Source organism: Xenopus tropicalis, chromosome 1, assembly GCF_000004195.4.
Source record: "Xenopus tropicalis strain Nigerian chromosome 1, UCB_Xtro_10.0, whole genome shotgun sequence".
Lineage (NCBI taxonomy): Eukaryota > Metazoa > Chordata > Amphibia > Anura > Pipidae > Xenopus > Xenopus tropicalis.
In genome coordinates, this window is record NC_030677.2 from 14,003,906 (window position 1) to 14,025,219 (window position 21,314).

General features: G+C 45.4%; 1 protein-coding gene across 3 annotated transcripts in view; it reads left to right on the forward strand.

Annotated features, from left to right (window-relative positions):
- slc4a11 (solute carrier family 4 member 11) overlaps positions 1 to 18,650 on the forward strand; it is a 73,283-nt gene extending 54,633 nt beyond the window's left edge. For all 3 annotated transcript variants that reach the window (XM_031895254.1, XM_002936363.5, XM_031895255.1), the window contains 12 exons: positions 1,933 to 2,017; positions 2,545 to 2,670; positions 6,115 to 6,228; positions 7,730 to 7,862; positions 9,539 to 9,612; positions 10,517 to 10,769; positions 12,689 to 12,795; positions 13,707 to 13,875; positions 14,609 to 14,782; positions 15,982 to 16,177; positions 16,279 to 16,448; positions 18,172 to 18,650. In XM_031895254.1, the coding sequence (XP_031751114.1) occupies positions 1,933 to 2,017; positions 2,545 to 2,670; positions 6,115 to 6,228; positions 7,730 to 7,862; positions 9,539 to 9,612; positions 10,517 to 10,769; positions 12,689 to 12,795; positions 13,707 to 13,875; positions 14,609 to 14,782; positions 15,982 to 16,177; positions 16,279 to 16,448; positions 18,172 to 18,235 (1,665 nt within the window). In that variant the 3' untranslated portion in view covers positions 18,236 to 18,650. The remainder of the gene's footprint in view (positions 1 to 1,932; positions 2,018 to 2,544; positions 2,671 to 6,114; positions 6,229 to 7,729; positions 7,863 to 9,538; positions 9,613 to 10,516; positions 10,770 to 12,688; positions 12,796 to 13,706; positions 13,876 to 14,608; positions 14,783 to 15,981; positions 16,178 to 16,278; positions 16,449 to 18,171) is intronic.
- Positions 18,651 to 21,314: the final 2,664 nt, after the last annotated feature.

Below are 21,314 nucleotides of genomic sequence, written 5' to 3' on the forward strand. Positions count from 1 at the left end.
GCTTTGCCGTATCATTCTCCTGCTTGCAGTCAGTGTCGCCCATGATTACACAGTGCATTATTGTGTGTTTGTGTCTTGCATTCCCATATACATATTACTGCATATTATGGGTGTTTATTGAGACATGATTCTAATATCAGTTTTTGGGTCTTGTCTTCCTCGTATCAGAGAATTACTCTACATTTAACCCTGGCTTGCCCTATGGATACCATTATTCCCTGTTGCCAAAACATGCAGGGGTGGGTATATTTCAGGGTGCAGCAAGACACATTTGCCTCTGTTGACCAGAATGGTAATTGCCTGGACCCTATTGTTGCACTTAAGTGTTCAGTAGGATCCTGGTGATTACTGCTTCGGTCATTGGATGGACATTTGCAGGCATTTTGCTGCCTGCTGGCCAAGCTGGTACTTGCAGGGATGGCAAAAACATGCCAGTTACCTGTTTGCCAGCACTCTTCGACTGAAGGGACCTATTCACTATCATCTAAAGTACATTTACATAGCACGTTTATGAAATGCCTCAAATATAGCTGGCCATACATTCCCGGATTTGGTTGGACAGTTTTGACAACCTTAAGACATGGCAGCACTCTCTCATACGTGCAGACCATGTTTATTATAAGAAAGCATTCTGCGTTAAATCTAAAATCACATTCCAATGTTTAGTTTTGCCTTTATTGTGCAAATAGCAATGCCCAGGGTTAGTGAGCGATGGACCATGGCAGTCGTGCAGCACAGGTTCCTATTCAAAGGGCTTGTATTGGGTGAGATGGTTTAACGGGCTGGCAGCCTTGCATTATGCATACAGCATGAATATAGCTAGGAAGCATAGGGGATATACATAGAAGAATCAGAGCTTTATCCTTTTCCTTATTGGTGTGAGCTGTGTCAGAAGGAAAACCCGTTTGATCCCTTTTGGATCTCAATAAGCTGTTGTTGGGCTGTGCGTTTGCCTAATTAAAGCTGCGCCACGTTCAGTAATTCTACTGAAAATCTCCCAGTGCTTCCCACAATCTCTTCCAAATCCAACCGAGTTCTGAATTGGCTAGGGGGACATTCCTCTGTTTTGTCCCCAAAATAAAACCAATTTTGTTATTAACAGACCTATAAAGAAGGAGAATCTCAAAGTGCAGAAGTAACGGTGGCAAATAGAGCCTGGCTGGGGCAGAACTGACTAATGATATATTGTTTCAGTGGTGTGTGTAGCCAGTACCAGCAGTGCAGGGATAGACAAATGCTGCTTTTAATAAAAATGATATTCACAAATAACTTACTTTACAACCAGTAAAAATGTATAATCAATGTATGTTGGAAAGGTGTTTAGAATTCTATTTTTTTTTTTCATTGTGGGTTTAGAATAGATGCCCTCGAGTGTGCAGATTGGCAAATGCTGCTGGCACTATGGAGACCATTACACAAAAAGTAAAATCTAAAAGAAAGGGGAGCTAAACCAAAGAGGGGTGTAATCAGCCTTATAGTTAATCAATAGTTAAATGCAAAGTGGCGTTGCCAATAAGGGGTGCTGCCTTCTCAATACAGCTGGCCAGGCCAATAGATTTTGTGATCATAGTATATATGTATATATAAAGCTCCCATAGTATAAAATTAATGATGGACATTGAGTACAATCAGGTAATACAGTCCAGATCAGTATGAAGACCATCTTTCGTACTAGAGCTTCTGCTTTGCTGGGTCCCACAAATTGGGCACGACCCCCTATTTGGATGCCCTACTTGGAACTTTCCTGTGCGCAGGCCATAGTAGCAACGTGTACATCTACTCCCTGCTAGAATGTGCGGCGGCTCTGTGCAACTGTCTGCGCCCTGTCTGTGAGTGCAGCCTCCGCGGCAGCTCCCGCTGTAGAACACAATGAATCCCCAAACCTTTTCCCTTTTGTGCATTTCTCACTCCTTCTTTTTTATTCACTTCCAGCTGAATGAATTTTTCAATGTGGGAAAGGGAATTTTCGATGACATTGCACGCAGATTGCCAGTATACCCGTTGGATTTTACAGACGGTAAGCAACATGGCTGTGTTGGAATGATCCCCTTTTAAGGAAAAGCTCTTGGGCTATGTGCTGAACTGCAGCTCCCAGCATTCCCTGGGGCAGTGGTTGTTGAAGCTGGGAATATTTGCATTGGTAAAGACATATACATATATATATTGAATGATATATATGAGCATCTGCTATATGAGCAGTATCTGACACCTCTCCCCCAAAGGAACGGCGCATTTGGTTTCATTCCCACCAACATACAGAAAACTGTTTACAAGCTGCTAATAAGGTGCCGCTCTGTAGTCTCCGGGTTTAGCTCCTAAGTGCTGCTTATTATTACAGTGATTGCAGCCGCACATTCCACGTCTGGTTTGCGAGCAGAATATTCGTGTAATTGGTTCCGTGCATCTCGTCGTAAACCTTTTATTAGGTTTGGGATCAAGGAAATGAAAAAGTGAAATCCCTGTGATTCCGTGCATAGACTTGGCCAGGGCGGTGACTTGAGGTCCTTAGCTGCATCCTAATGAGCCCCGTTTCTCTTCCCGCAGGTATAATCGGAAATAACAAGGCCATAGGAAAGTACATTACAACTATGATTTTCTTGTACTTTGCGTGCCTCCTGCCCTCTATAGCCTTTGGCTCTTTGAACGATGAAAGCACTGCAGGGGTGATTGGTAAGATTTTCTTTGAAGATCATTTGTTTTGCAACTATCAACTTGGAAGAGCATGAACAGGTGGGTAGCAGTTGTGGTTTTAAGCAGCAATGCCACTTAACTTGCAAACTGAGGACATAAGTGGGCGAGTAGAAAGGCGCTTGGGCGAGGGTCTCGTTCCTTGCGTGGGTTTTGAGAAGCAGGTTTAATGCCATGCAATATATTTCTACTACATGGATATAGTGGTTCCTGCGACACCCCATGGTTACACACGGAGACAGTGGCTTGGCCAAATCTTTTATTGAGCCTCCCCACAATGGCTTATCCCATATCTAATGGAGAAGTACAGACTGATATACCAGTAGAGAAGGTGCCGCCATACTTGATCTATGACCCTTTATTGTAACGCCCCCTTACCTATAAAGCACTTCTTGCTTTTGTTTCTGCTTTTAAAAAATGCTAAACTCAAAACCAACGCAAGTCGGGAAGTTCCCAACGTCGCCCATGACCAGAATGCTTTGTACTCCGTCACTTATTCTGAAGTTTGTGAGCAAGTATCATTACTGCTTCATCCCATACGAAAGCAGGGCCCCTTCAGCCGTCACTTGCTTCAAATCCAGATTGCTGAAGGGGTACTGACTATAGACTTTTTATGGTTTTTCTTTTGGGGGAAATGTTCTATATATATATTCCTTTATTCTGAGATACAAGTCGAGAAATGATACATGGCTGCTTGCAGAGTGCACCCCGTAATGTGCCAGATAGTCTTGTATGGTTTAGCAGGATAAATGTGAGGCTCATAACAAGGTTAGAGATATATAGAAACATTGGGTAACAGTCACCCTGCTATAGTTCCTGGGGTACCCAGGGCACAAATAAGCACTCACCCCAAATCCCCCCTAACTGGCCTTCAGGCTGGGCCCCCTTAGCCCATAACAAGGTTACAGATATATAGAAACATTGGGGTAACAGTCACCCCGCTATAGTTCCAGGGGTACCCAGGGCACAAATAAGCACTCACCCCAAATCCCCCCCTAACTGGCCTTCAGGCTGGGCCCCCTTAGCCCATAACAAGGTTACAGATATATAGAAACATTGGGGTAACAGTCACCCTGCTATAGTTCCAGGGGTACCCAGGGCACAAATAAGCACTCACCCCAAATCCCCCCCTAACTGGCCTTCAGGCTGGGCCCCCTTAGCCCATAACAAGGTTACAGATATATAGAAACATTGGGGTAACAGTCACCCTGCTATAGTTCCAGGGGTACCCAGGGCACAAATAAGCACTCACCCCAAATCCCCCCATAACTGGCCTTCAGGCTGGGCCCCCTTAGCCCATAACAAGGTTACAGATATATAGAAACATTGGGGTAACAGTCACCCCGCTATAGTTCCAGGGGTACCCAGGGCACAAATAAGCACTCACCCCAAATCCCCCCTAACTAGCCTTCAGGCTGGGCCCCCTTAGCCCATAACAAGGTTACAGATATATAGAAACATTGGGGTAACAGTCACCCTGCTGTAGTTCCAGGGGTACCCAGGGCACAAATAAACACTCACCCCAAAAGATATAAAGAAATACTGATTGTCATTGTTTAAAGCAGTGTAAGGCTCAGGTTACCATATTCCTCATCCCAATGGAATTTATCTGTGCAAAGCTGTTGGGGATTTAGCCGTAGAATTGTTGGTTTGTAAATATAAGGGTCTCTTGGCCGTATTCTGAAGGGTTGGGGTTATTGGGGGGCAGAGATGCTTAGGATCTGATCACAGTTGGATTCAGAGCACAGTGCTGCCTGGAACCATTTTGTTCTGCTCAATGTGAGAGTCCTTAATTTATTTATCTGCTGGTAAAACCTTTTTAATTCACTTGAAAGCAAAAAAAAACCCCTCAGTTTACAGCATTTTAGGATGTGGGTAATTACATTTTATATATAATTGCAGTCTAATGCGTTTGCACTTCGATATCTCTCATATTACAAGAGAAACAAAAATATTTATATGAATCAGCAGGAAGAAAGGCTGATACTTGTGCCCCAAGATACACGTTGGATCCGCAAACACAAATATATAACGCACTGAGCTGAGAATAAGGGAGTTTTTACTACTTGTCAGTTGTTGTGACCACCCATGTTTATAAATACAAATATACAGAAAAGGAATGTTCTGGGCACACAATAAGCTGTACCCCCATACTGTACTGTCTAAGGGAAACACTATGGCACCCCCTACCCATATGTATAAATACAAATATACAGAGAAGGAATGCTCTGGGCACACAATAAGCTGTACCCCCATACTGTACTGTCTAAGGGAAACACTATGGCACCCCCTACCCATATGTATAAATACAAATATACAGAGAAGGGAATGCTCTGGGCACACAATAAGCTGTACCCCCATACTGTACTGTCTAAGGGAAACATTATGGCACCCCCTACCCATATGTATAAATACAAATATACAGAAAAGGAATGTTCTGGGCACACAATAAGCTGTACCCCCATACTGTACTGTCTAAGGGAAACATTATGGCACCCCCTAACCATATGTATAAATACAAATATACAGAAAAGGAATGTTATGGGCACACAATAAGCTGTACCCCCATACTGTACTGTCTAAGGGAAACACTATGGCACCTCCTACCCATATGTATAAATACAAATATACAGAAAGGAATGTTCTGGGCACACAATAAGCTGTACCCCCATACTGTACTGTCTAAGGGAAACATTATGGCACCCCCTACCCATATGTATAAATACAAATATACAGAGAAGGAATGTTCTGGGCACACAATAAGCTGTACCCCCATACTGTACTGTCTAAGGGAAACACTATGGCACCCCCTACCCATATGTATAAATTCAAATATACAGAGAAGGAATGTTCTGGGCACAAAGAAGGGACCCACACAGACCCCGTAGGGTAGGAACACATCCATGATAGGGTTGCCTGATGACTGCAAAGTTCAGGGACATGTCTATAAAATCCAGCTAGAAAGGCTGCACTGATTGCAATTCAGATACAATCAGTGCAGCCCAGAAACATGCATTTATTAGATGTGTCCCTGGATTTTCAAGTGATCTGTTAACCCTAATCCACAGCCCAGGGCTTCACAGGATGTTCTAGCCATCCCAACAAATGTTTGGCCAAGTTTCAGTAAGATAGCCCATCCATGTGGCCCCATACATAGGCCAATGATCTGCTGATTCAAGAGAGGCCATTGTATTAAAATCTGTGGAGATCTGTATAAACAAACACAGGCCACATGACATTAAAGGGGTAGTTCACATTTAAATTAACTTCTATAACGATGCATTTGCGCTGGGCCAACTACTAGAATAACAATTCTGTATCTTTAATACGTAGAGCCTGTAACCATTGCATGTTAATCTTTGCCTTGATCGGCTCTCCGTAGGCAGAGGAACTCAATGGATATTCTGTGCCTTTCTCTCGTTCCAGATGTACAAAAGACCATTGTCGGCCAGTGCATCGGGGGAGTTATTTACTCTCTGTTTTCTGGGCAACCGTTGGTTGTTTTATTAACCACCGCTCCTTTGGCTTTATACATAAATGGTAAGTTCACGGCTTACAGCGTAGGGATAGGGAAAACAATTCAGGGGTCGTTTAAAAAGACCCTGGGCACTAGGGCAAGAGCACAACTTTAATTGTAAAAAAGTTGGGGAGCTATGCAAGCATGAAAACAGGTCCTAAGGGTTAACCTGTAAGGGCAGTAGTTAGTTATTTTTATATAGCATGTTATATTAGTTCTGGGGAACTTAGAGCAAAAGGGAATCATTTAACCATGAAATAAACCCAATAGGGCTGTTCTGCCCCCAATAAGGGGTAATTATATCTTAGTTGGGATCAAGTACAGGTACTGTTTTATTATTACAGAGAAAAGGGAATCATTTAACCATTAAATAAACCCAATAGGGCTGTTCTGTCCCAATAAGGGGTAATTATATCTTAGTTGGGATCAAGTACAGGTACTGTTTTATTATTCCAGAGAAAAGGGAATCATTTAACCATTAAATAAACCCAATAGGGCTGTTCTGCCCCCAATAAGGGGTAATTATATCTTAGTTGGGATCAAGTACAAGTACTGTTTTATTATTACAGAGAAAAGGGAATCATTTAACCATTAAATAAACCCAATAGGGCTGTTCTGCCCCAATAAGGGGTAATTATATCTTAGTTGGGATCAAGTACAGGTACTGTTTTATTATTACAGAGAAAAGGGAATCATTTAACCATGAAATAAACCCAATAGGTCTGTTCTACCCACAATAAGGGGTAATTATATCTTAGTTGGGATCAAGTACAGGTTCTGTTTTATTATTACAGAGAAAATGGAATCATTTGTAAAAATTAGAATTATTTGCTTATAATGGAGTCTTTGGCAGATGGGCTTTCTGTAATCCGGAACTTTTTGGATAATGGGTTTCCGGATAACAGAAGTTTTAAGGTGAAACTGTCATAGTTTTTCCAAGTTGTGCAAAAGGTTTTATGGTACCAGTTTGTATTTAATGTCCATTCAAATTGATGGTGACAGTTCTCTTGCACCAAACTGCTTGCAAATTGTGTCGTGCGCTGAGAGACGTATATAGTGCAATGGGCTGGTTTCATGGCTGGACATTCCAGACGAAATGCCATTTATAATAAGAATATGAATGTACAAGGGAACACTTTGGCCTTTTTGCTAATCTATTTTTTGTGGAAGCCACAAAAGCAAACATAGTTGTGTGTTTCCCCCGGAACCATCTGGCGCAGAGCTCTCCTGCTAATTGACTCAGCAATTGTTTTTAGAGAAGTGCAGTTTGGCCGTACTCTGCTCTCTAAATACCCCGGGGGTCACATATGCAGAATCTTTGCAAACCCTAAGCCAGCATGGGTTGGCGTAACAGTGTTCTGCCTGGAGAAGTGGCTGTACTCGCCGAGATCCAACGTGATTGCTTCCCCAGCAATTCCATCCTTGTGTCTCTTTATGTTCTTTATTCCTGTGACCCTCAGTAAACAAGTGTAATGGCGCAGAACTGAACTGCATTTAACCTTCCTTCTCTTTCTCTTCCCGCAGTTATCAGAGGGATCTGTGATGACTACAACCTGGACTTTAAGGCATTCTATGCCTGGACTGGGCTGTGGAATAGCTGCTTTCTTATTCTCTACTCTCTCTTCAACTGTAGCCTGTTGATGAAACTATTCAAGAGGTAATTTGTGGTGCCTGACTCATTATTGTGTGCCATGCCAAATGGACTTCCCTCTGCTTGCATCCAAACAATCTCTTTGTCAAGGCAAAAAACTTGCTATTTCAATTTAACTTTTTAACTGGAGTATTGAAATGATAGGTCAGGAAGCCAAAGATTATTTTAGAGGTGTCCCTAATATTCTCTTAATACTCTAACATTCCCAGTTTTAAAAGCTGCCACATTTTACCAATTCTGATTATTCCTACAATTATTCTCACACCTTTTGGTTAGGCCCACCCTACTCTTATATTGGGGCAACAGTCCCCCTTCTATAGATCTTGGGTTTCTCAGGGAACATATAACCAATAACCCCAGATCCCCTTCAGGCTGGGCCCCCTTAGCTCATAACAAGGTTACAGATATAAAGAAACATTGGGGTAACAGTCACCCTGCTATAGTTCCAGGGGTACCCAGGGCACAAATAAGCACTCACCCCAAATCCCCCCCTAACTGGCCTTCAGGCTGGGCCCCCTTAGCCCATAACCAGGTTACAGATATATAGAAACATTGGGGTAACAGTCACCCTGCTATAGTTCCAGGGGTACCCAGGGCACAAATAAGCACTCACCCCAAATCCCCCCCTAACTGGCCTTCAGGCTGGGCCCCCTTAGCCCATAACAAGGTTACAGATATATAGAAACATTGGGGTAACAGTCACCCCGCTATAGTTCCAGGGGTACCCAGGGCACAAATAAGCACTCACCCCAAATCCCCCCCTAACTGGCCTTCAGGCTGGGCCCCCTTAGCTCATAACCAGGTTACAGATATATAGAAACATTGGGGTAACAGTCACCCTGCTATAGTTCCAGGGGTACCCAGGGCACAAATAAGCACTCACCCCAAATCCCCCCCTAACTGGCCTTCAGGCTGGGCCCCCTTAGCTCATAACCAGGTTACAGATATATAGAAACATTGGGGTAACAGTCACCCTGCTATAGTTCCAGGGGTACCCAGGGCACAAATACCCAGTCACCCCAAATCCCCCTCTAACTGGCCTTCAGGCTGGGCCCCCTTAGCCCATAACAAGGTTACAGATATATAGAAATATTGGGGTAAGGGGGCCCAGCCTGAAGGCCAGTTAGGGGGGGATTTGGGGGGAGTGCTTATTTGTGCCCTGGGTACCCCTGGAACTATAGCAGGGTGACTGTTACCCCAATATTTCTATATATCTGTAACCTTGTTATGGCCTAAGGGGCCCAGCCTGAAGGCCAGTTAGGGGGGAATTTGGGGTGAGTGCTTATTTGTGCCCTGGGTACCCCTGGAACTATAGCAGGGTGACTGTTACCCCAATATTTCTATATAACAGTCACCCTGCTATAGTTCCAGGGGTACCCAGGGCACAAATAAGCACTCACCCCAAATCCCCCCCTAACTGGCCTTCAGGCTGGGCCCCTTAGCCCATAACAAGGTAACAGATATTCCTATTTATTAATTTGGGTGCCATCAAGAGGGGGTTAACATCAGGACGTGTAATCCCATGACCTAGATGCTCAGTTGATAATGAACACAAATAATTGCATACAAGTTTCTATATTACTTTGTTTCTGCATTTTCCCTGCGCCTTTTTCCTGTTTTTTTGTGTGTTTTATCTGTACCAAACACATTTTTTGATTGGATTTCTCTTCTTTTTTCCTAAGGTCGACAGAAGAAATCATAGCACTTTTTATATCCATAACTTTTGTGCTGGATGCACTTAAAGGGATAATCAAAAGTAAGTCCATTTATTGTATAATATCTGTACGTGCTCCCGTAGTTGCCATCTCGCCCCATTCTTTGCCTTGATGTAAGTGTAGCCTTGAAGCCCACGTATAACCTGCTTTTTTTCAGTCTTTCATCTTCTAAAATAGAATTTCAGAATCAAATAGGACTTTCCAGATTTGCCCTAAAATATTCACAGCCGCCAAGCTCTAGATATTTCATTAAAAGCTGTAAGTTGGATTTCGTTTCTGACCTCATCGGCCCCATAACGTGGCTTCTGTGCAGTTTCCCCTTAATCCTAATATTTTGGGTTGCACAGGAAGTAGAATTATGGGTGGGGATAGCCGGGGTTGTGGAGTTCAGCTAACATTAAAGGATCCCCCTCCACCTGTTCTGCTCCCACCAACACATCCGCCGGTGTGTCCGTCTCTGCTATTAGTGTTCCGTGACCCTTTCCGTAGTTCTGGCCAAAAACTTTCCTCTCACCATAAAATTCAGAAGCTCTGGGCTATTGTACAGAAATTCAGTTATGTCTGGTAAATGTCCTGCCTCTGCTGGGAACATGTACACATAGTGTCCTGCTATCTTTTTGTAGAATCTACACCTATTGCAGGCTGTTCCTGCTGAACTGTGCTTAGTAATGGGGAATACCCAGACCCTCAGACTAACAGCAATATGAGGCTTGTGTGGAAAGAACTGTTGGGCTACACAGTCAATTTCAAGGGCATAATAGATAGACCTGGGCTCTGTGTCACTTTATTGCAACAGCGCTTCCTAGGGATGCTTCATCACCACTCCTGCCCAATAGCCCCTGAAAATAAATATGAGCAGCATCATTACTGTCTTGGCTAAATCATATGTGTCACCGTCATCTGCTGTGTTTGGTCCTTGAATGTCTTTTCTTTTCTGCATTGCAGTTTTTAAAAAGTATTATTTGGAAATCCCAAGTTCCCACACGTACCCTGACCAGGAATATAATAAACACTTGCCAAATCTGAACTTTACGTCTGATGTTCTTCTAAATTCAACGTTCAATGGCTCTGTGTTTGCGCCGAATGGCAGCAGTGACCACGAGGAGATACATTATGGCCGGGAGTCAGCTGTGCTTAGTCTTATGCTGATGTTTGGCACCTTGTGGCTGGGGCACACTCTCTATCAGTTCAAGAAAAGGTAAGAATATATATTACACTATTTATTCATTGTTAGTGCTGCCCTACAGAATAGCAGCAGTGGGATAATAGCCTCTGGGAAGGGACTGGGGCTGTGGGATAGCAGGTATAGTAGGGAGAGATGGTGCCTATAGTAGCAGTGGGGGGATAATAGCCTCTGGGAAGGGACTGGGGCTGTGGGATAGCAGGTATAGTAGGGAGAGATGGTGCCTATAGTAGCAGTGGGGGGATAATAGCCTCTGGGAAGGGACTGGGGCTGTGGGATAGCAGGTATAGTAGGGAGAGATGGTGCCTATAGTAGCAGTGGGATAATAGCCTCTGGGAAGGGACTGGGGCTGTGGGATAGCAGGTATAGTAGGGAGAGATGGTGCCTATAGTAGCAGTGGGGGGATAATAGCCTCTGGGAAGGGACTGGGGCTGTGGGATAGCAGGTATAGTAGGGAGAGATGGTGCCTATAGTAGCAGTGGGGGGATAATAGCCTCTGGGAAGGGACTGGGGCTGTGGGATAGCAGGTATAGTAGGGAGAGATGGTGCCTATAGTAGCAGTGGGGGGATAATAGCCTCTGGGAAGGGACTGGGGCTGTGGGATAGCAGGTATAGTAGGGAGAGATGGTGCCTATAGTAGCAGTGGGGGGATAATAGCCTCTGGGAAGGGACTGGGGCTGTGGGATAGCAGGTATAGTAGGGAGAGATGGTGCCTATAGTAGCAGTGGGGGGGATAATAGCCTCTGGGAAGGGACTGGGGCTGTGGGATAGCAGGTATAGTAGGGAGAGATGGTGCCTATAGTAGCAGTGGGGGGATAATAGCCTCTGGGAAGGGACTGGGGCTGTGAGATAGCAGGTATAGTAGGGAGAGATGGTGCCTATAGTAGCAGTGGGGGGATAATAGCCTCTGGGAAGGGACTGGGGCTGTGAGATAGCAGGTATAGTAGGGAGAGATGGTGCCTATAGTAGCAGTGGGGGGATAATAGCCTCTGGGAAGGGACTGGGGCTGTGGGATAGCAGGTATAGTAGGGAGAGATGGTGCCTATAGTAGCAGTGGGGGGATAATAGCCTCTGGGAAGGGACTGGGGCTGTGAGATAGCAGGTATAGTAGGGAGAGATGGTGCCTATAGTAGCAGTGGGGGGATAATAGCCTCTGGGAAGGGACTGGGGCTGTGAGATAGCAGGTATAGTAGGGAGAGATGGTGCCTATAGTAGCAGTGGGGGGGATAATAGCCTCTGGGAAGGGACTGGGGCTGTGGGATAGCAGGTATAGTAGGGAGAGATGGTGCCTTTAGTAGCAGTGGGGGGATAATAGCCTCTGGGAAGGGAGTGGGGCTGTGGAATAGCAGGTATAGTAGGGAGAGATGGTGCCTATAGTAGCAGTGGGGGATAATAGCCTCTGGGAAGGGACTGGGGCTGTGGGATAGCAGGTATAGTAGGGAGAGATGGTGCCTATAGTAGCAGTGGGGGGATAATAGCCTCTGGGAAGGGACTGGGGCTGTGGGATAGCAGGTATAGTAGGGAGAGATGGTGCCTATAGTAGCAGTGGGGGGATAATAGCCTCTGGGAAGGGACTGGGGCTGTGGGATAGCAGGTATAGTAGGGAGAGATGGTGCCTATAGTAGCAGTGGGGGGATAATAGCCTCTGGGAAGGGACTGGGGCTGTGGGATAGCAGGTATAGTAGGGAGAGATGGTGCCTATAGCAGCAGTGGGATAATAGCCTCTGGGAAGGGACTGGCGCTGTGGGATAGCAGGTATAGTAGGGAGAGATGGTGCCTATAGTAGCAGTGGGGGGATATTAGCCTCTGGGAAGGGACTGGGGCTGTGGGATAGCAGGTATAGTAGGGAGAGATGGTGCCTATAGTAGCAGTGGGTGGGGGGGACTGTGGCTGTGGGATAGCAGATATTAATCCGTGCCCGTGGCTATTTGCAGCCCATACCTCCATTCGCGAGTACGTGAGATGCTGTCGGACTGCGCGCTGCCCATATCCGTGCTGACCTTCTCAGTGGTTGGCTCCTACTTCTTCAAAGAGATTCACAGTAAGTTGCCTGAGTGTTGCACATTGGCCCTACCTGCTGGTAAGTCGGTGTCACCTCAGTGGCTAAATTCCGCTCTCCCATCTGGTACTGACACCCCCCCGGTGGTGCTGCTGCTGACAGATGCCCCCAGCTGTCCTCACTCTGCAGCATCACAATATGAAATGTTGGCCAGTTAATGAGCGCAATAATATCCGCTGGGTGCGCGTCACCGTATGATCTCTATCCAGATTATAATGGAAAAGCGTATGGCACTGAGCGCATCATGGCTTCGGCTTATTGTTCCACTGCTGAATAACAGGAAGGTACTTAGTCGCAGGTGTCTGGGCAGCAGTGCAGGGGTTTGGGGGTCACACCCTGTGTCTCTGGGTGGTCTTTAAGCTCACAAAGGGGGTCAGTTGGCAGAACGGACCGTCACTTCCCCCTCAGGAAAAGGACACGGGGCAGCCAGGATTTTTCCTTGTCCATTGGAAATAGTTCCAAGCATCTGATTATTGTATCCCTTTACCTTCCCATACCCCCCCCCCCCCCAGCCTGTTATACATGGAAAAACTGAGTGTAGCAACTAAACACTGTATACATTATTTATTTCCAGCACTTATCTGGTTAATAATTGATAGGTTTTAGGTATAAATATTTTTTATTTTTTTTGGGGGGGGGGGGGGGGATACATGTTCCCCTTTAAATTATTCAGACCCAAAGAGCATCACTGCCTACAGCACAATAAAATTGTGAGCTTAAATATTTTTTAACCTTGTTGCAGGCTGCTTGCTTGTTTCTAGGGTCAGAAAACCTAGCAACCAGATAGCTAGTTTTTATAATTACTGTGCCATACTTGGGCGATTTGTACCTTGGGGTGCCTTCTCTATATGAAACATATTAATAACATCACACCTTTCCTTTTTCCCTTGCAGTTGCCAAGTTCAATTACATAAAGACAGAGAGCATGTTTGTGCTGGCTCCTATTGGCTCTCTCTCCATGGGCCCTATTACTAGCGCTATGGGCCTGGGCTTCCTTCTGTCTATGCTCTTCTTTATAGAGCAGAACATCGTGGCCTCCCTGACAAATGCTCCAGAGAACAGGTAATGCCCCTGTCTGCAACCCTTTCCTCATAATCCTAACTGTGTATGAATTTAAATGGCTACTGGGCATAACTTTACTGGTTATATATTCCATAGCCCTTCTGCTGTGTTATATCACCTTTAGTTTAGCTAGTAGCTTTAACCAGGAACATTCTGCTAAGTTTGCTCATAGCCTGTACAGAGAGATACCATAAAACTATGGCACATAGGGATTCCCCTGTACTAAGCACAATTCAGCAGGAACAGCCCCCTAAGTTTGCTCATAGCCTGTACAGAGAGATACCATAAAACTATGGCACATAGGGATTCCCCTGTACTAAGCACAATTCAGCAGGAACAGCCCCCTAAGTTTGCTCATAGCCTGTCCAGAGAGATACCATAAAACTATGGCACATAGGGATTCCCCTGTACTAAGCACAATTCAGCAGGAACAGCCCCCTAAGTTTGCTCATAGCCTGTACAGAGAGGTACCATAAAACTATGGCACATAGGGATTCCCCTGTACTAAGCACAATTCAGCAGGAACAGCCCCCTAAGTTTGCTCATAGCCTGTACAGAGAGATACCATAAAACTATGGCACATAGGGATTCCCCTGTACTAAGCACAATTCAGCAGGAACAGCCCCCTAAGTTTGCTCATAGCCTGTACATAAAACCATGGCAGCATAGGGATTCCCCTGTGTTACTTTTTCATGACATTAATATTGTGCGTTTCCCGATTCTCCCGTTGCAGGTTAGTTAAAGGTACAGCCTATCACTGGGACCTTCTGCTCGTGGCACTTATAAACACAGGACTGTCGGTGTTTGGCATGCCCTGGATTCACGCCGCCTTTCCTCATTCGCCAATGCACGTACGGGCGCTCGCCAACGTGGAGGAGAGAGTGGAGCACGGCCATATCTATGAGACGTAAGTAGTGAGATGGTTACACTTATAGAGGCCAATTACCAAGACCTGGGGCAGAAGTGCAAGAGCACCCTTAGGTGCAACAAATGGTGACACCCAGACCAATAACAGGTGAAGGGACCTGTGCAGTCAGTAGTGGGGTCATAGAGATCAGTGAGTGCGCTTGCACAGGGGGAGGGGCAGGGAGTGTGCTGGGGGCGGGACTAGGATACTGATGGCAGCTTACAGGAAGAGGGATTTTAGGGGCAAACCCTATTCATCATGCACAACAGAAGGGGCAAGGAGACTAAGCCAGGCCGGACCTTTGCGGTTGGTGTAAAGGGATTGGCACAGCAGAAGGCAAGAAGGAACATGATGCCTCTTTGTGAGCCAGTTGGCTCTCAGTCTGTTTATATGGCTGGTAACTATGGCGCAGGCTTGGGCACGCAGCTGCCAGCCCAGGATGTTTATTGCCCAACACACCCAGCCTCTTAAAGGGACAGATGTGGGTTTCTGATTTATCCCTCTTCAATGTTCTGCTGCATAACCAGCAAATAAGCAGATGGGATTCCCTCACCAATATGCTGAGTACAGAGCGGGCACCGGCTGTATGTATCAATTAGATGCCCGGCTGTATGTATTGGGCATACAGTTATTAAAGGAAAACTATTCCCCCAACAACATATATTGCATAAACAGCCCATATGTAAAAACCCTGCTTCAAATATACTTATTTAGTAGTATGTGCCATTGGGTAATCCTAAATAGGAAACTGCCATTTTAGGTACTAAGGGCCGCCCCCTGGGATCATAGGAGTCACAGTGCACACAAACAAGCCAAGGCACACACACATGCTAGGCCCCATCAGCCAATGAATGGGCAGAGTTCTGCCTTTTGCTCCCACACTACTTCCTGTTACAGTTAGAGCTGCATCACTTCCTGTCAGCTGATCCCTGAGGGAGCACACAGCCCATCACTAAATGGCGGCTCAAGGGAAAGAATGTAAAAGGGCAATATTTACTGATATATATATATTCCAGTTTGGGGAGATTCTTTACTAGTTAATATTATGTTACGTGACCTGTCTGTATTCATTCTGGGGGTATAGTTTCCCTTTAAATAGACTGGGCAGTAATGGTGCAAAGGGAGGCGAGAGGGGAGCTGACAGTCATGGCGGCACATTGGAATGAATAGTGTTGGTTATTGCTCTTTTCCCCCCGTAGGATTGTGAGTGTGCGGGAAACCCGTCTGACGTCACTGGTGGCTAACGTGCTCGTGGGCCTCTCCCTGTTCCTCCTCCCTTACCCGCTGCAGTGGATTCCCAAGCCCGTCCTGTACGGCCTCTTCCTGTACATTGCCCTCACCTCTATCGATGGCAGCCAGCTCTTTGAGAGGGTGGCCCTCCTGTTGAAAGAGCAGGTATGTCATGCCGGCCCCCCAGGCTGTGTAATGGGGTCTCCCATTGGATTCTCCCTCCGTTGCACCGGGGCACTCATTGTCCTTTTTGTTCCCCCGTACAGACGGCGTACCCCCCAACGCATTATATTCGGAGGGTCCCACAGAGGAAGATTCACTATTTCACGGGGCTGCAGGTTCTCCAGCTGGTTATCCTGTGTGGCTTTGGGATGTCGCCTCTGCCCTACATGAAGATGATCTTTCCTCTCATCATGATTGGCATGATCCCAATCAGGTACCGTACACAGGGCCCCGCCCTTTTTCCAGATGTATAACCTGTTCTACCTGTGCTAGGATAGTTGTATAGTCTATCTGTGCAGGCTGTTCCTGCTGAATTGTGCTTAGTACAGGAGAATCCCTATGTGCCATAGTTTTATTGTATCTCTCTGTACAGGCTATGAGCAAACTTAGGGGGCTGTTCCTGCTGAATTGTGCTTAGTACAGGGGAATCCCTTTGTGCCATAGTTTTATGGTATCTCTCTGTACAGGCTATAAGCAAACTTAGGGGGCTGTTCCTGCTGATTTGTGCTTAGTACAGGGGAATCCTTATGCTGCCATAGTTTTATGGTATCTCTCTGTACAGGCTATAAGCAAACTTAGGTGGCTGTTCCTGCTGAATTGTGCTTAGTACAGGGGAATCCCTATGCTGCCATAGTTTTATGGTATCTCTTTGTACAGGCTATGGGCAAACTTAGGGGGCTGTTCCTGCTGAATTGTGCTTTGTATAGGGGAATCCCTATGTGCCATAGTTTTATGGTATCTCTTTGTACAGGCTATGGGCATACTTAGGGGGCTGTTCCTGCTGAATTGTGCTTAGTACAGGGGAATCCATATGTGCCATAGTTTTATGGTATCTCTCTGTTCAGGCTATGGGCATACTTAGGGGGCTGTTCCTGCTGAATTGTGCTTTGTACAGGGGAATCCCTATGTGCCATAGTTTTATGGTATCTCTCTGTTCAGGCTATGGGCATACTTAGGGGGCTGTTCCTGCTGAATTGTGCTTAGTACAGGGGAATCCATATGTGCCATAGTTTTATGGTATCTCTGTACAGGCTATGAGCAAAGTTAGGGGGCTGTTCTGCTTAACTGTTACTGGCAGTGATGCCTGGACTTGCACCCTACATCTTATGCCCCCCTGGAAGGGGATTACAGGAACACCGTAGGGTATTAGAGAGCGGTTAGGGAAGGCTGTAACTAACCAGCTTTGGAACAAAGGAGACTTAGGCAAGACTGAAACTGCAAGCTAAGCCAGGAACAACTTGATAGAGACAAAAGAGAATTCAATATAAGGGAATTAATGTTAATCTCTCCATTAGACAAAGGGGGAAATTAAGGAAATTGGCCCTATAATGGGAATGAGGCCGGGTGTGTGCACCAACAACGAGTCCATTCATTGGTCACTAACTCACCTGGTTTCGGGGGAGGCAACGAAGCACCTTGGCTTTTGTATATTTAATCTGTGTGCAAGTGATCCGCTCACCCCCGGGACTGCTTCCATTCATCTCGCTCATCTGCAGATTAAAGGCCAACAAACCCCGTCCCTAATTATACAAACAGTAAACATGTTGGTACATTCCGGCGATGTTTGGGGCGTGCCAAGTGGGAGTCCGATGATTGGCACTAACTCTGTTATTGGTGCTGCCATCCCTACAACTGGCACGCGATTGGCTCATTGCATACAATTTGCAGCAGATTTAGTGGGTGCAGCTATTATGCCAGATTTCTGGGGGGGAACTGCTGCATTGTGGGTCAAAAACATGGCTACTGGCGCCCAACAATTGCCCATTGCTTTGTAAATGATTTGTAACACTTTGCTCTGATAAAGCAACAGTCACTCCCTACTCATCAGCAGGTAGCCTTTATTGCTGACAGGTTGCTATGGGTTTCTAGACCTCGGTTACACACATAATGTAGCATAATATCTCGCTCTAATGCCTTTTTCTCTGTCTCCTCTGTAGATACAACCTATTGCCCAAGATAATCGAATCCAAATACCTGGACGCAATGGACGCGGAGCATTAGAATCGGGGGGTTCTTTTTTGGGGGGGGGGGGGATGGATTTTTACATGAGAGGAATGACAGCGTTTGCACCCCTGAGACTATATCTCTATACAAAGGATAGAAAATGACCGACCAAAGCGAAATCCAGCGACTCTCGTATCCCGGGGCCGGACGGAGCTTCCCCTGCGCGAACTGGAAACCCAAAGATTTGCTTCTTGTTGTTTTTATACCGGAGCCGCCGCCGGGATTTTTTTACGTGATACCAGGATTTCTATGGTAAAGGGGGCCAAAAAGCCTGACTGTTTTTCTCTCAGTGAAGCTTGCAATATTTTCTAAGAGGACTAACCTGGCGCTCTACTATATATATGTGTATCTATATACAGGCACCCCCGGCAACTGAAGGAGACTTTGATATTTTGTATTGTACGTGTGATTTCTAATGCAAGCGGCCAGGGGTCGGAGCCGTTCCCCAGTGCGACGAATGTGTTCCCGAGCGGCCAACGTTCCGCCCCCCCCCAACGCTCCCTCGGTTCCTTCTTCCTTTCGTTAAAGACATTTTGGAGTTGTGATTTTGCACACCGACCGCTCGGCGTTATGTACAAATTCACTCAGATACCAGCACTTTTGTTTTTTCTTCTTTTCAGGCCTCCGTGCGTCCGTGTCTGGCATTCTAAATGCGTATTTATGTATAATGTTTATACATCACTAGTACAAGGTGGGCCACACTAGCCAGGGATATAGATATATATGACCTCTTTCTGGAAGGCCACACTGCTAGGAATCCCCCGTCCAACTAGTAGCCCCGTTAAACTACATTTCCCAGCATGCCCTGATCGTTGGTTGCACAGTTGAGGCACGCTTGGAGTTGTAGTTCAGCACTAGCTGCAGTTTGGCTATATAGTGCAAAAAAAAAAAATACAATTGTCCCTCCTAAAATAAGAGTAATTACTAGCGGGTCATTTCATTGGCTAAGGACACACCTCTATACGGCATGGGAGGAGCTAAATATAGTCAGCTCTGGGATCAAGTGTATCCTCTATGGAAGATCTGTCATAGTGTACAGAGATTTTTTTTCTGTAGTGGAGCCTATTTTGCAATTCAAATAGGCTCCACCTGTATGAAACCAAGTTTACAGCACCACCTGTTATGGGGTTTATTGTATTTCTTTAGTTTGTTGAGGGCCTGTCTCCTTATCAGACCCTGGAGTGTGCGGCAGTCTGTATGGATACTAAGTATCACTAGAAATGTCTGACTTCCCTACGTGGGGGGAAAAAACAAATAAGGCAGAGCGGGGGTTCAGCTATAATGAGCGGCCATAGGCTCGCCGGGGATTATGGGAGTTGTAGTTCATGGGGTGGAAGTCAGACGTTTGTAGAGAAACTGCGCGTGCTCGGTCTCGCTCTATGCTGCTTCATTTTGCTACCGATTGGGTCTGTTCTGTAAATATTTGAGATGTCTGCAATCAAAGGGAAGAGAGCACCACAGAAAATTCTATTAATAAAGAATGGTTTGGAAAAAAAAAAGATTCCGTGCTGTGGCAAGAACTTTATTTCTGTCATTTGGCTCTATGTGTCTTTATTTAAACAGGTAGGGGACCCCTTATCTGGAAACCCATCCAGAAAGTTCCGAATTACGGAAAGGCTATCTACCATAGACTCCATTATAAGCAAATAATTCACATTTTTAAAAATGATTTCCTTTTTCTCTAATAATAAAACAGTACCTGTACTTGATCCCAACTAAGAATTACCCCTTATTGGGGGCAGAACAGCCCTATTGGGGTTATTTAATGGTTAAATGATTCCCTTTTCTCTGTAATAATAAAACAGTACCTGTACTTGATCCCAACTAAGATATAATTACCCCTTATTGGGGCAGAACAGCCCTATTGGGTTTATTTAATGGTTAAATTATTCCTTTTTCTCTAATAATAAAACAGTACCTGTACTTGATCCCAACTAAGATATAATTACCCCTTATTGGGGCAGAACAGCACTATTGGGTTTATTTCATGGTTAAATGATTCCCTTTTCTCTGTAATAATAAAACAGTACCTGTACTTGATCCCAACTAAGATATAATTACCCCTTATTGGGGCAGAACAGCCCTATTGGGTTTATTTAATGGTTAAATGATTCCCTTTTCTCTGTAATAATAAAACAGTACCTGTACTTGATCCCAACTAAGATATAATTACCCCTTATTGGGGGCAGAACAAGCCTATTGGGTTTATTTAATATTTAAATGATTTTTAGCAGACTTAAGTTATTGAGATCCAAATTACGGAAAGATCCTTTACCCGGAAAACCCCAGGTCCCGAGCATTCTGGATAATAGGTCCCATACCTGTATATGCTTATAATGAATGTGATTTATTGTTGATTTCGGCCAACCGCAGTCGGCTGAAAGTGAATGTGGTGAGAAGAGGAAAGTCAGTGCTGTCGCTCTGCTCGGAAAATGAAGTCAGCGAGCAGGGAAGAGTCCTCTGATGTTTCTCTGGTCATCTGGAACAACATCCCGAGACGTTACTTTGCTCAGGAGATGAACAGTAGGTGGTGTTTTAGTTTCATTATATTGGCCGTTTAAGAAAGCAGCTAATATCTTGAAAACTAAATAAACACCGAGAAAAAGAAATATTTGCCTCCGCAACCTCTCATCGCTCTAAATCAAATTAAATGTTCCAAGCACCAATAGGACTGTGTTATTCAGCAAATACAGTGCTACCAGCTGCTATACGGCAACTTGAGTTGGGGCAGAGCAGGAACCAAATGGAGCTGTGGGGGGGGACAGCCGGGGATGTGCCTGGCTACAGTGGCCTGACTGGAACGGCAATGGGGGGTCCAATAGACAGACATTGGCCGGGTTGTATCCACCTACCCAACCTAGGACTTGTGCCTCATGCAGTCTGGGTGTTACAGATACTTCTCAGGGTGTTAGAACCTTCATTCCAGATTTGCACGATTGGACAGAACCCCTCCAAGAGACCAATAGTGGAAGGCAAGGCACAAGGTGAGAGCAGAACCAGAGTAATGGGCGACACCTGGACAGGACAAGGGCCCAGAATTCAACATAGTTACATAGGGTTGAAAAAAGACCAGAGT